General features: G+C 40.9%; 1 protein-coding gene across 3 annotated transcripts in view; it reads right to left on the bottom strand.

The window, feature by feature from the left end:
• mtmr10 (myotubularin related protein 10) overlaps nucleotides 1-14,275 on the bottom strand; it is a 58,661-nt gene extending 44,386 nt beyond the window's left edge. Inside the window, exons 1-2 of one of the 3 annotated variants that reach the window (XM_031897684.1) lie at nucleotides 13,918-14,275; nucleotides 13,502-13,562 (exon numbers count right to left, since the gene is read on the bottom strand). In XM_031897684.1, coding sequence (XP_031753544.1) covers nucleotides 13,502-13,562; nucleotides 13,918-13,974 — 118 coding nt within the window. In that variant the 5' untranslated portion in view covers nucleotides 13,975-14,275. 3 annotated transcript variants of the gene reach the window in all.
• Nucleotides 14,276-15,191: the final 916 nt, after the last annotated feature.

The following is a 15,191-nucleotide window of genomic DNA, read 5'->3' as shown; positions in this document are numbered from 1 at the left end:
TATACTGTTGTGTATACCTGCAAAGCAATGTTTTAAAGATGTTCCATTTTCCTTCTGTGTCTAACCCCATGAAAAGCCTTTCCCAGTTGACACATTGCAGAGATGCCCTTAAACTGGCAAAGTCTGCACGTCTAAAATTGAGCGTTTTAGTTACTCCCTTATAGAGCTGTCTCTGTAGCATTATCTCAAAGGAGACCATGTTGTGATCACTGTTCCCCAAATGCTCACCCACACAAATGTTAGAGATAAGTTCAGTATTATTAGATATTACCAGGTCCAAAATAGACTCATTCCGAGTAGGTTCTTGAACCACCTGAAATAAAAAGTTGTCATTTAGCATATTTACAAACCTACTAGCTTTTTCTGACTTAGCCACCCCATTACTCCAGTCAATGTCCGGATAATTAAAGTCCCCCATAATAACAACTTGACCCAATTTTGAAGCCTCCTCCATTTGCAAAAGTAGCTGGGCCTCATCCCCCTCATCTATACGGGGTGGTTTATAGCATACACCAATGATCATTTTCTTTGTGACCTTCAGCCCTACTGAAATTTCTACCCAAAGAGATTCAACGTTTTCATTGGTAATGTCTTTATTACATGGCTTTAAATCTGACTTTACATAAAGACAAACCCCTCCACCCTTTTTAATCCCTCTGTCCCTCCTAAAAAGCGTATACCCATTTAAATTCACTGCCCAGTCGCATTTTTCATCCCACCAGGTCTCAGTGATACCAATTAAGTCATAATTTTCAATACATGCAATAGCCTGCAGCTCCCCTATTTTTCCCGACAAGCTACGCGCATTAGCCAGCATGCAGCGGAGATTACTACTTCTTCCTCTACAGCTTACATTAGCTAAAGGACAGTTAGAGCTAAGGTGAAAATTAGTCTGTTTCCCTTGTAACAATGGAAGCTCCTTATCTGATAAACTATATGCCCCCCTCACTCCTCCCCCACAACCCTTTACTGGTCCCACTGCCCCATCTACACTAGCTCTCCCATAAGAATCTAGCTTACCAACCCCCCCCTTGTCTAGTTTAAACACTCCTCCAGCCTCTTAACCATTCTCTCCCCTAGCACAGTAGACCCCCTTCCATTGAGGTGCAATCCGTCAGGGCTGTATAGATTGTACCCCAAAGAAAAGTCAGCCCAGTGCTCTAGGAACCCAAACCCTTCCTTCCTACACCAAGACTTTAGCCACGCATTTAGCTCCCTAAGCTCCCGCTGTCTCCCTAAACTAGCACGCGGCACCGGCAAAATTTCCGAAAAAATTACATTGGAGGACCTTTGCTTAATTTTAGAGCCTAGATCCCTGAACTCACTCTTTAAGGTCCCCCACCTACCGTTCATTTTGTCGTTAGTACCGATATGTACCAAGACAGCCGGGTCATGCCCAGCCCCTCCCAATAATGTGTCGACCCGATCAACCACATGCCGAACCCTGGCACCAGGAAGACAGCAAACTGTCCGGTTGAAGCGATCCGCTCGACAGATTACCCTGTCCACTTTCCTAATGATTGAATCCCCTATAACCACCATCTGTTTAGGCCTAGCTCTGCTCTCCTCCCCACCACTACTAGAGAAACTGGTCTCCCGGCTGTTAGAGAGATCAGCCTCATCTAGAACCGCCAGTCCAGAGTTCACACTCCCATCTTCTTCACACAATCTGGCAAATCTGTTGGGATGCGCAAACCCTGGAGCAGCCTCCCTTTTTCTTTTCCCCACACTCGATTTTCTAACTGTCACCCAGCTTACTGCCCTATCATCCTTTCCTTGCTCCCCTCCCCCCATACTATCTGACCCCGCTAGTTCTTGTTCAGTTAGCAAGAGACTTCTTTCAAGATTGTCAATAGAACGCAGTGTTGCAACTTGTTCCTCTAGTGCTCTAACGCGAGCCTCTAAAGTGGCAACTCGCTCACATCCACAACAGAGGTATGCACTTTGGAACTGTTGTTCCACAACTGCATACATGCGGCAGGCTGTGCACTGTGTCATACCTTCAATGTTGCTGCCACTCATTCTCCCAGTTACAGAAACAGTTAAACAAAAATTGGTGAAAAAAGGCTATTAAATAAACAAATTTTTTTTTTTTTTTTTTACCTTGTTTTAACTCCCTTAGTTTGTAACTCCTGTGATTATAACTCCACTTATAGAGCCCCCACTTAAAGAGCAATCACTTACAGAGCACCTACCACCAGAGCAAGCTCCACTGGAGTGCCAGTGGTTCGATTTCAACAGTCTGTTAAGGTCAACTAATCAAACCCCACCCCCTCAAACTGAGGGTAATTACAAAGGAATGTAACTCTGGCAAACCTGCTGTAAGCCTTATAGTTAACCAAACTTTGTAAATTGGCACCAAAAAGAGCAAATACTTTTGAAAAAATTTAAACCCAAAGATGACATTAAAATGTCCACCTCAGCAACTTTCAGGGATGTTAGCAATAAATTTGTATTAACTTTGAATTAACCATGAGAAATGTTTCTTCTGTCCTTGTTCTCTATTGTAAGGATGAGGGGCTTTGTGTGTACAAGTGCTGCTAAACAGTAACGAACATGTGGTGCTAAGAGAGTTTACAACACTATTTAAAGGGAAAAAAAACACTACATGTACTGGGTTTTACAGATTAGCCTGAAATAAAAGAGACAAACACTGAAATGATCTGTCGTGTTTCTGGAAAACAATAAGGCTTTTGTCTTAGCATTGTCAGCTGGCCTCAGATTTTTTTTTTTTTTTTTTTAACATCTGCAAATGCACAATAACATACGCCCTTAGAGGCAATTAATCAACTAGAACTAGTAGAGATCAATCCCTGCAGAGAGACAAATATAGCACCCAAAACCTGCTTGGAGAAAAGACAGAAATATTGGAAGATACTGAAGATAAGTGCTCTTGTCATGTCAAACACTTTGCATTTCTGGCTTGTAAGCAGGAGTGGTACATGGTATTTTCCCATAATAAATCAATACCCTGCATCATAAGGCACACATTAAGCAATAAGTGGCTTCCAACTAAAAGTAGCAATGCATAATCAGCATGACCTTTCATTTATCCCTATATAGAGGATACTAAAATTGTATCCAAAGAAAAAAAGTTGGGCCAAATGTTGGATTTTCCTGCTACACTGGTCCTCAAACTTGGAAGCAAAACCTCAACAATAATATTGAATTTAAGATTGTTACCAGATTATGACAGCATTTTATACTAGCCAAACAGGCAGATTGGAGAGAACGAATACCCCTGGATCCATCTGTTATTAGAGGGCCCTTGAAAAAAAATCATCTGGAGGGAACAAGATATTACCCTCTACAACATTTTTTTTTTTATAACCGAACTGAAACTAGCCCATTATGTTTTAGGGTTCTGTGCCAAGCAGTCTAAGACAAGCATAGCCCTGTAAAGATCTGTGCCTTTAGGGATGTTCCCGTAGATCCTCATTTTTTCTGCTGATAAACAGCACATGCTCTTTGCAGCAGTCAGTTACCTGAGCTTAGGGACCAACTCACAGTATACTGTGTATAAAAGTCACAATCCAACTCTTATTAGTAATTACATCATATTACGTGGCAGCTCAGAAATTCACATTACATGGCAACTCAGGAACCAGTGCATTCTGTATCAGAATTTTATTATCAGCATTGTAGCATCAGCTTCTATGACAGGCGTTCCTTATTTTCTACTTTGTGATGACCCCTAAGCTTAGCTTCTTAAAGGAGAAGGAAAGGCTAAGTCACTTGGGGGTGCCAAAATTTTAGGCACCGCAAAGTGACTTAAATCACTTACCTTTTACCCCGGGCTGGTGCCCCTGTTCGGAGAGAACAGCACCAGCCCAGGGTAGCTACAGCGCTTCCTCCTTCCGTCGCGCGCGCATGCGCAGTAGAGTGAAAAGCCAAACTTTAACAGAGAAGTCGGCTGTTCACTCTACTGTGCATGCGCCTGCCGTTTAGTCCTTCCAAAACGAAGGTGGAAGGAGGAAGCACTCTGCTACAGGTACCCCAGGCTGGTGCTGTTTTCTCCTAACAGGGGCACCAGCCCGGGGTACAAGGTAAGCAATTTAAGTCACTTGGGGGTGCCAAAATGTTAGGCACCCCCAAGTGACTTAGCCTTTCCTTGTCCTTAACCAGCTGCCCTGAGCACACTGAGCATGTGTGTGTCACTGACACTACTAACAAAATCCAAGATGCGGAGCTCCTGTGACAGCTTTAAAGGCCTGGATCATTACTGTTTAAAGAAGCTGAAATTTTAGGTTGGTGCAGTAAGTTCAGTAATTTCCTTTCATTACTCTTTCTAAAATTGTTCAAATTCATGTGAATTTAAAAACGAGCCATATTTCCTATGTTGTGATCGATGTCTTGAAGCTAGTTAAAGCAATGAGCTTGCTATTTTTGGACAAACATAAGACATCCCTTTGATCTCTAGTGCTGTTGTGGCACAGTTCTAGGACTAGACATAGAAAAAATGGTAATTTGGAAAAGAAAGGGGAGAAGTGCTACTGCAACTGAAAAACTTTACATTTTTATTTTATCAACACAAACCATATTCTAGAACCAGTTAAACCCTGCTTGTAAGAATCTGACAAAAAACTCTTCAGAAGGTAATGCTATTACACACAGAGTGAAGTGCCGGTATTTACTAATAAACAGTCTGTTATTGCATTATTATACACGTCTTGACACTAACTAAACTAGTTAGAAGCAAACCTACTGCTCTGTTTGATTTCCTTTGTATCTTTTGTGCTGTTAGTATTATTTACCTTCCTATTTACCATCACTTATGAAGAAACTTTAGAACTAAATACTATTCCAGTCACATCATATGACAATCTGGTATGAAATTCTGTGCTCAACCAAGGACAGAAAGAAAATACCCACAGCAACATGACTCATAAATCTCCCTCCTGACATTTGTTTAAGAAATGTTTACATATAAATATGCTAATAGGATTCTAAAAAATCCCACCGTAATGTAAGACTGCTTCCTTGATGTCTATAGAGATTATCACATGATACAATAAAATGATCGCGAATGCAAATAAACAATGACAAGAAAAAACATATGTTAAAATGGAAAGATTATACAGAATGTTTGCATTAAGGGTAAGGCTTCATGAGGCAGATTGTCAGCTTGCGTATATTGTTAAAGAGCCCCTACAAAACACAGAAACCCCTAATATACCCATCGCTGTAATCTGTTCCTTCAAAAAGTGTAAATAAATACTATTTTAATATGCTGAAATCCATAACTTACATCATTCAAAATCCTGGTTGGGACGAGGACCTAATTGTTACAGGAGCTCCGAATCTTGGATTTTGTTTGGAGGTCGCCAAGCGAGCGGATCTTCTCCCAATATCCCCATCTATGGGTGGGCGATATTGGGCGAATTTTGGGGCCAAACGATCTAATTAAAACAACGCTAATGGGCGCAGTCGGTTCGGGGACCGCTTCAACGAGCCGATGCGGTCCCTGATCCGACTAAATTTTCTAACCTGCCAGATCGATATCTGCCCGATTTCAAGCCAGATGTCTGTTGGGCAAGCCCATCGTTGGTGCCCCTACACGGGCCGATAAGCAGCCGAACTGGTCTAAGGGACCAATATCGCAGCTAGAATCGCCCCCTGTATGGCCACCTTAAGTGTGCTCTGGGCAGCATGCAGGAACTACACAATGCACAATGCATTTCACTATAATGTTCTTTTCCTTACTGACATCGCATTTGCAGGGAATTGCGGGATTTGGAGGATGCAGGCTAAAGGCAGACTGAGGACAGTCAACTACTGTTAAATTTTTCATCTTAAAGTAGTCAGCCAGATCAGCAGGAGAACAGGGGGCTAGGCTTAGGTAACTGTTCCAAACCATATTATTATATTAAGAATCAGGAAAAGGCTGCATATTTTGAAATGTATGTATATTTCAAGGTTGCTTGAAATTAAAACTAATTCTAAAGGCATTCTTTTTAAGTACTTACTGCATATCTAAATTCCCAGATCCCTGCTTGCTTCTCTGAGATATGATGCTAGCAGCCTACAGCAGTGTGAAGACTACAGTGATATCACTGAAATATCTCTGTCCTTCCTGTAGGCTGCCAGCGGCAGCCTTCCTATTCTCTGAGCATGTGTGTAACTTGATCCTGTCTCCTCATCTGAGCTACATATGCCCACCAGCCAATCAGAAGCAGATCTGGAAGAGGGGAGGGAATAAATTTTTAGAGATGGCTGCCTGTTCAGAAAATGTGAAGTAAGTGTGACTGAGTAAATATTTGATTAGGTGAGCCCAAAGTGTGGCGTTTTTACTAAATAATAGGAGGACTATTGGGCAGTATGCTTTTTCAATTTTTACTTGCGTTCTCCTTTAATATTGTATGTGCACATTTATTTATTTATATAGACACAAAAAAAGTTATGGTGCTCTTAAAAGGGCTACAGAATGCGAAAGAGGGCCCTGCTCCTAAAAGCTGATGATGCTCTTCTCCTTAAAGAGGAAACCGTATACTCTACTTACTTAAAGGGGACTTGTCACATTAAAAAATATTTCCAAATGTATTTCGATTGTGTTAGTTGAGCAAAATAAAGTCTTAGAAAATGGTTATATACACAGGCTAAACTGCCCACTTACAGAACAGATGTTAGAAAATAAGGGCATGCAATGTAATCTTTGACCTCCTCTGATGAAGCACTTTGTGCGATACGCGTTAGGAGAGGCACTAGGATGTACCCTGTCACTGTGTGGTATAGTATACATTTAAATTTGTTATGTACTATGTCTTGAAAAAATCTTTGAGCCATTAAAATGTGGTTTTATTTTCACTGAATTTTCTGTAGTTATTTGTATATTGGTTCAGGGCCTATCAGTGAAATATAAAATGTGATTTCCTTTCCCAAATTATATTGTTGTAATTAATCATGCAATGTAATCTGCATCTTCCAAAAACTGTCTCTTTTGTAGTCACATTCCCCAGCTGATTGAATACCAGGCAGTTTCTGTGCAGCTGTTATACCCTAAATGGTGCCTTCCCTTGTGTGACCCTTCAGCTTGCAGCACTCCCAAACATGACTGGAGTAGGTTGGAATGACAGGCCATTATTGTTCTCAGGCCATTTAATCGTAACAAAATGAGAAGTGGGAAAACAAAAGGCAGCTGCAAGCCAGGCTGAATGCTAAAATACTGGTATCCCTTTGCTAACAAGCAGATTTTATAAAAAGAGAGGAAAAAAATCATATACTTCTATTAGATTTTCAGCTGTGTTAATAAATACACTATTACTAATATAGTGTAGTACTGTTTATTTACACAATCTACTAGCAGAACAGATGAGCACCTCCAGACTAAGATGGCAGCTCATAAGCCCGTGTATGAGGCCCTTCAGAGAGCCAGCGATATGTGGCCATAACTCAGACAGCTTAGAAAAGAACCACATTGTAGCATTGATGTGGTCCATGCCTGACGGGTCTCCCTAGACATATCCGTATGAACTCATTGGCCTTGGGGCCATAAGATGGGATCATTCCAGTTTCTGTAAACACCCGCTTATTTGGTGATGCTTACTGTGGGTTACAATTTTCAGACTCTGTGTGGGCTCCAAATTATCATCCCGATAATTTTCATACCACGCCGATCAGACGGGTTAGAACATTTCGGTAATATAACAATATATAATATATCCTTGGGGGACCTACAATGCATTTCCAGGAAGTCACTTTCATATGATTGGTGTCTGCCAACTATTTCATGTTCAGAACATCCTCCGATTTGTTATTTTTTTAGGACTTTATTCTACGATTTTAGTCTGAATGTTAGTTTTAGATTGTTGCATTCAATCGTACAAGCGAAGTCAACGTTCAATAGAAGGCGGCTAAAATCTGAACGTGTGTGGACTACCTTTACTGTTTGCCCGTAGAAGCTGTCATCAGTTCTTATGCTGCGACACTCAAACCAAGCTATAACTGAAACCTGGGTAAATGCAGACGCTGGACAAATGAGACTTGCTCTCAGCATATTATTATGTTGAAAGATAATTTGATTAGATTAGACAGATTAATGGAATTCCCAGCCCATCGGATTTGTAATTCAGCAAAGGACGTGCACTGACATCTGTGTGCCCAACTGTAAGACAGAATGATACAAATAAAAACCTTACAGGTGCCTGAGCCTTAAACAGCAGCAACAAAAAATTTGAGTATTCTAGGAGAGAAAAATATTTAGAGAGACATAAAAGTGTTTAGATAGAGCTGATTAAATATACTGTTTAACCAATAACAGTGCATCATCCAACCACCGATATGAAGAAAAAAGTGGAGGGATTGATAAAATACTACATTATTTTGAAATAATTCTCCCATCTGTTCAGCTTAGGTGAAATTAATGTTTTAGGAAAAAATGCAGAAAAACAGTGAAAAATGGTTGGCCTTTAATCTGCCCCTCCCCCTCACACAGTACAGCTGCCTTCTGTGTGCCTAAAGGTGAAACTGTAGAAGTGTTATGACATCAATGTATAGGAAAACAAATAAGTAAGAATAAATGTGTGTGTGCATTGTACAGAAGAGCTCTGCCAGTTCTTATGTAAGGATTTGGGTATGACAAATGAACTGTTGTATATAAACGTGGCCCAACCAATAAATAATGAAGAATGAGTATTTGTGATGTTTGTTGCAATCTTTTTTTTTCAATATGTTCACTTTTACAAGCAATTTTTAAAAAAAAATCCTTTAGCTAAAGGTCACATAAGACTATCAGTCCAGTCCTCAGACAGCTATCAGTATGAACCATTTCCATTACCATATCATTTGAATGGGGAGGGGTGACCAATCATATCAGCCTGATCTGTTTGCTTGGGGACCAGCTTTACCTATTTTATGAAGCTCATTGAAGGGGAACGCCACCCAAACACAACTTAGGCTTTTTGACAAGTAAACATAATTTCAAGCAACTTTGCAATATACATTAATTACAAAATATGTATAGCCTTTTCATGATTTTTAATGTAATAATATAGTTTGAAATAGTTACCTAAGCCTAGCCCCCTGTTCTCCTGCTGATCTTGCTACTTTGAGACTCAAATAAAATGTAACAGTAGTCAACTGTGCTCAGTCTGCCTTCAGCCTTCATCCTTTAAATCCCACAATTCCCTGCAACTGCCATTAAGAAAATGCATTGTAGGTTATGTAGTTTCTGCATGCTGTGGAGAAGTTGTTGTTACAATTTGTAAAATCAGTCCCTCCTCCCCTGACAGGATTTCAAATGATGCAGAAAGAGGTGTTTTGCAGCTACATTCTACTGTACAGCGCTGTGTACATAAGTAGCGCTTTATAAATAAAGATATACAAATAAAAATACTATATATTATTACTTTTTGAAGAAACAGATTACAGTACTACAGAAGTATATTATGGGTTTTTGTGTTGTGTGGGGCTCTTTAATAAATTTTGTTTCTAAAGCAGAGTTCTTTGAACGAAAAGAACTTTCTACAAAACACAAAGAAGTTACTTACTGCTAGAACTTCCATTATGTTGTTTTGTAGCAAGGTAGGAGAGGAAGCATTTGCCTGCACTATATTTGCTTCCGTCTCAAGTATCATTTATCTACAATGACAAGAAAGAGCAAATAACTGCAAATGTGGCATTGTCCCAAATGTCACACAGGCCACACAAAGTATTTATATACAGATTAGCCACACCACAGGCTGGAAAAGAAATGTGCAGCCTCATGTCACATTACAAAGGTTATTAATATCTTACCTATTATACCCTCTACCTATTATTTACTAAAATGGGGCCAAAGCTATTAAATAGCCCCTTTGCAGGTGCCTCATGGGTTGCAGTAAGAGTGGAAGACAGAACAGACTTTGGAGCAGACATCTATAACTATGTCACTGCAGAAAGAAATAAAACCACTTAAACAGGCAAGGTGGGTTCTATAAAATAACATATTAGTCACAACTTAGCATGTAAAATGACAACAACAGAAAACGACATGAAAGTGAGCTACACTAGTTCTTTGGCAAATCTAGACACTACCGCAACTACTATGTAAATACTATGAACCAGGCATTGCAAGCTTACTTTATTTGCCATATTAAAGGCCCTAGAATGTGGTACTTCACTACAAGGTGTAAAGAGGAATTGTGGTTAAGTGTCAGCTGCTACCAAGTACAAAAATGCTGTGGTAAACCACAAGGAACACTTAAGGTGAGACCTGCATACAGAGTATGCCACAAACAAACAAAAAGCATTCAGACCACCCCTCAAAGAGTGTGTACTGGTAACAGAGCCACTAGCAGAAGCACAGCTTTCAAAATAGCTGCAGAAATATCTAACAACAAATGCCAGTGACCAATCCCAAGTTCACATTAATTTCTCAAAGAACCAAAAGATGCACAAGCAACTGGTAATACTGATGGCGCATGCAAAGAACCTAACATTAAAGTGATACCGACACCAAAAAATTTCTTATAAAAATATGAACCTACTTCCAAACCTACCTATAGTTCATAGTTACATAGTTACATAGGGTTGAAAAAAGACCAGTGTCCATCAAGTTCAACCCATCCAAGTAAACCCAGCACACCTAACCCACACCTACCAATCTATACACTCACATACATAAACTATAAATACAACCACTAGTACTAACTGTAGATATTAGTATCACAATAGCCTTGGATATTCTGATTGATCAAGAACTCATCCAGGCCCCTCTTAAAGGCATTAACAGAATCTGCCATTACCACATCACTAGGAAGGGCATTCCCCAACCCCCTCACTGCCCTCACCGTGAAAAACCACCTACGCTGCTTCAAATGGAAGCTCCTTTCCTCTAATCTAAAGGGGTGACCTCTGGTGCGTTGATTGTTTTTATGGGAAAAAAGAATGTTGACTGTTTTTTCCTAAAAGTCTTGTTTCTCTACATAAATCCTACTGAAAATCCTGAACCCGACTGTCTGGCAACCCGACTGTAGCTTTTCAATCTGTCAAAAGGACTATGTCATAAACTGGGAAGATTCAGCTTGCCGTTTGGTTCAAAGAGTTCCCCCTCCGTTCCTCCCTCCCTCGCATAGCATTGCATGGTGTTGTGAACTAGATAGCAGGCAGGCTTGATCTTTCTATTGCCTGCCTACTTCAAAGGGCTGTGCCCCCTCTCTGCTCTTCCCACAAAGAATTAAATAGCAGGCCAGCTTAAGTTTTCCCGTGCTTGCTTGCCTGCCTGCTTCTAAGGGCTCTCCCTCCCTGCTTCTAAGGGCTCTCCCTCCCCTTCCCCATTACACATAGACAACGGAGCTGAGCTTGTCACACACCGACTGAAAGCAGAATGGGCATTGCAGGTTTGTGATTGGGTATATTTATTCACTTGGGAGGCATTTAAATTAAAACCCGGAAGAGGGGAACAAACATGACAGCTCCGTGGGTCTGTAATTCATGCTACCATAATTATGAAGCGAAAACACTTTGCAGATTTAGTTTATAAGGAATTTAAAGCTGATACAAATGAAAACACAACAGCAGGTGTAAAAAAAAAAAAAAAAAATTAAGTGGCTGTCAATATCACTTTAAATCAGATTAAAGCCACTTACACTTCATGCAAGAGGTAAGAAACCTTTACCATCACTCTTGCAGTTTAGAACTACAAATCCCACCATCTCCCTTAACACATATGCAAATTGCAAAAAACTGGTTACAACCAACCATGCATTTCACATCTTAGCACCCTGCCTAGAACTTTGCAGAACAGGCCACAGAGACTTACACTTCAGAGTGAAGCCTAAAGACCTGCACTACCCCCCATAAATATTTCAGTACCAGCATTCAACAGCACTGTAATTATGAGAAAAGGGCTGAGGAAGGAATATAGGTGCCCCCATTCCACCTGCTTGTCATGTACAAGTTAGTAAATGCCAGTGGGCAAAAGGTGCAAACTAACTGCATTGTTTTGACAACATGGATTTATCCTAGTTATCATCAACTACAAGGGACTTATTATTTGTTATTTAAATAGGGTACACCAGAGCTTCAGAGCTTTAGGATGACAAGTTTTTTGATAACCACTTGCCTTTAACGCAATTCAGGTTCAATGCTAAGTCATGGTTGGCTCACTCCAAGTAGGAAGAAATATTTTTTTTCAAGACTCAGATATACCCACTCTAGCAATCTTCTTTGTCTATGACATACCCACTCTAGCAATCATCTTTGCCGTGGATATACCCACTCTAGCAATCTTCTTTGCCTTGGATATACCAACTCCTTTCCTAGGAATGCAAATCAATGCCTTGGGCACGGTCAGATTAGTAATGTGTCTCACTGTGGTGTCTGCTAGAATGGCCCGATTCACTATTCTGCGTATGCCTGAGGCTGATTTGCATGCAGGGGATCGGAAGAGGATTGTATTCACTGAAGCATTCAGAGCCCCCTTTTTGCATGGAAATAAAGTTGGCTTTTAGAACAAGAGTGCAAGTGCCCCTAGCCCAATCACTGGGACAAGCTGTACACCATGTTAGATACTTTTCAAACTTCTTTCCAATTCACTACATAAGGGATAAGGGATTTCAATCAGTAGCTAAATTAGAAATATGTCAATCTGCTGTAACATATTATATAGACCGATATCTATATATATATATCCTGCCAAATGCAGCATCACACCTTGCTCATCACACCTTGCTATAAAGAACAACATATATTCCAGTCACTGCACAGGTTCAACTGCTAGGCTTAAAATAAGGCAAACCACGTGCATTTTATTTAGCACCCTTACTGCTAACAGCAGAGTGCTGTACAATAAACAGGGGTATACGTCAATTCGAAATGCACTATAAGAGTAAAAAAGGAGCCCTGCTCAATAAAGCTTGTAATCTAAAAGGAGAAAGGGTATGGCACCCAAAGTGGAGTTATGGGACACAAAGCATGAGACATTACTTAGCTTTATACAAGCCAAGAAAACTTTCACAATCTGAGTGTAACATTGCCATTGGGATGTAAAAGTGCCAGTCTTTGTGGGTAGCTTTTTTTATAATACCCCCCTCCCCCACATTGATCCCTAGGAGGCAAAGTTAGGGGGGTTGCAAAATGAAGAGAACATGCCATGCCTTCTCTCCAGCAGAGATGCCTGCCCTCACATTCCAGTTGAATGAATGGGGCAGCACAAATGTCAGCCCTTTTCTGCATGGTGCATCAGCTTGTATTAACCCTGCCGTAATGCTTGATACATAAAGCCGCCAATAAAAGAATAAATCAATTTAATTACAATTGCCCTTAAGATATAATGATGTTTATAGCGACTGATTAACATATTATTATGTAATTTATTGGCAAATACCTTTTAAGCAAATAATTAGCACATATTTATAGTGTGTTCTCCAAATAGTTGTTAAAACAATTGAAACCAACACCATGCTTCCAAACTTCTGAACTACATGTCCCAGCATTCTTATGTAGACAAAGTGCTAGAGGTTGGGCACCTCTGTGCCATATTAGCGTGCCATCAATCCGCTACATCTCACTGATAATCACTTACCTGGCAGAAGGACAGGTTTCAACTTTTTTATCTTTGTCTCTGGATTTAGTTTGTCTTCTTGCTGCAAAAATTTGATAAAGAAATCAAACTTAATGTGGGTGCAAACATACATGCAGGCAGGTGTGTGTGCACCCCAAGAAACCTGACACCCCAGTTCTTGTGTTTGTAAACTACAACTCCCAAATCTTGATACTGAAAACCCACACTAAGCAGCCACAGGTTGCCAATCAGAGGCTGGGATGCACGGATCTCTATACCCTGCCAGGGATGTCACGTCAGAATAACAGCAGCCCAATTGCAACTCTGCTTCAACTCCCAGAATCCTCAGCCAGCCTGGTGGGAGTTGCAGCAATGAGACGGCAACGGGCTTAAAATCCAGAACTACACAGATGTGTAACGCCTGACTAGCCACTCACCTGAGGGGGCAGAAGGTAGGATTTAAAGGAAGGTTTGGGTTGCCTGAGAGAGAACATTGCTGAGCCACAAGTAGTATGGTTCCGTAGCCCAGAGAACTGGAAGCCCGAAGCCAGCTGGAACAGAAAGCACACAGGGCAGCTCCTCTCCTGAGCCCTGGGTTTCAGTGCAGTCCCTCCAGCACTCGTCCAGCCTCCTTCATGACTGGGCTTTTCTGGCTTTTGTTGCGTCTCAGGGCAGACATTTCCCCGTGTGAGAGTCTCTCCCACACGCACTGAGTATTTGCATTGATTTCCTGTGAGCCTGTCCCCCTTCTCTTTCCCTGGATGTGCACATGTGCAGAACTGCTGCTCTCCTGCTTGTGCTTATGGAGTTGTGCAGCGCCATCTGCTGACCGAATAATGCATTGCTGCGGCTGCCTTGCATTTCCTCCACATCCCTTCCTTGTTCATTCCACCTCAGGTTGTTTTGTTTGTGCCTATGCTCTTCAGAGGAGTCTTATAAAAGAATAATAACTCCAATTATATTTTGTTACTTCAATTTCCGTTTACTACTACACTTTTAAAAGATTGCGCCCCTGGTTCTCAACTAGACTTGCCTCCTGGCAGGTATTTTATCGGCCTGTCTGGTAAAAATGGCGCTTGAGCCCAAACTTATAAAGAGGGCAGAAAGAAAAAACGATAGGAAGGGCGGTATTTTTTTTTCTAGAAAAGTTGGCAACCCTATTCTCAACTATTTCGGGTTTCTTTTTTTGCAAACAATGGAAGACAATTTTGCTTTATGGGATTTTATATATGGTCCCTGCATCAGACGCACTAAACCACAATACACATCTATTCCCCTTTATATGAATAGCTCATAAACAGTTACTGTACTGTTGCTTGGAATGCCTGTGACTGGCTTAACAATGAGAGTGAAAGCAGTTTAAAGAGGCAATGCAAACAGAGGCACAGTACTTAGGGCAGTGGCACATGGGGAAATTGCTCACCCACAGTTAATTCTTGGCTATGGAGGGCAAGTAATCTCTCCAAAATTCCTTTCCACTGAAAATAAAGTGAATTGCCAATAGGAAGGCTTACAGGTGTTTGGTTTTCCGAAGTTGCCTGTAATTCCCTGCTCAGGATTTAGTAACCAGCCCGAAAGCATTGGATTATATGAGAATCTTATTTTCTGCATGCTGATTTGTACTGACCCTAAACCTAGCTTTTCAACAGCTACTCAGAGCACACTGAACATGCGCAGCATCACTGACATCCCTAACAAAATACAAGATCCT

This window comes from Xenopus tropicalis, chromosome 3 (genome assembly GCF_000004195.4).
Source record: "Xenopus tropicalis strain Nigerian chromosome 3, UCB_Xtro_10.0, whole genome shotgun sequence".
Taxonomy (NCBI): domain Eukaryota; kingdom Metazoa; phylum Chordata; class Amphibia; order Anura; family Pipidae; genus Xenopus; species Xenopus tropicalis.
The sequence above is the reverse complement of the archived record's forward strand: the minus strand, read 5'-3'. Positions and strand labels throughout refer to the sequence as shown.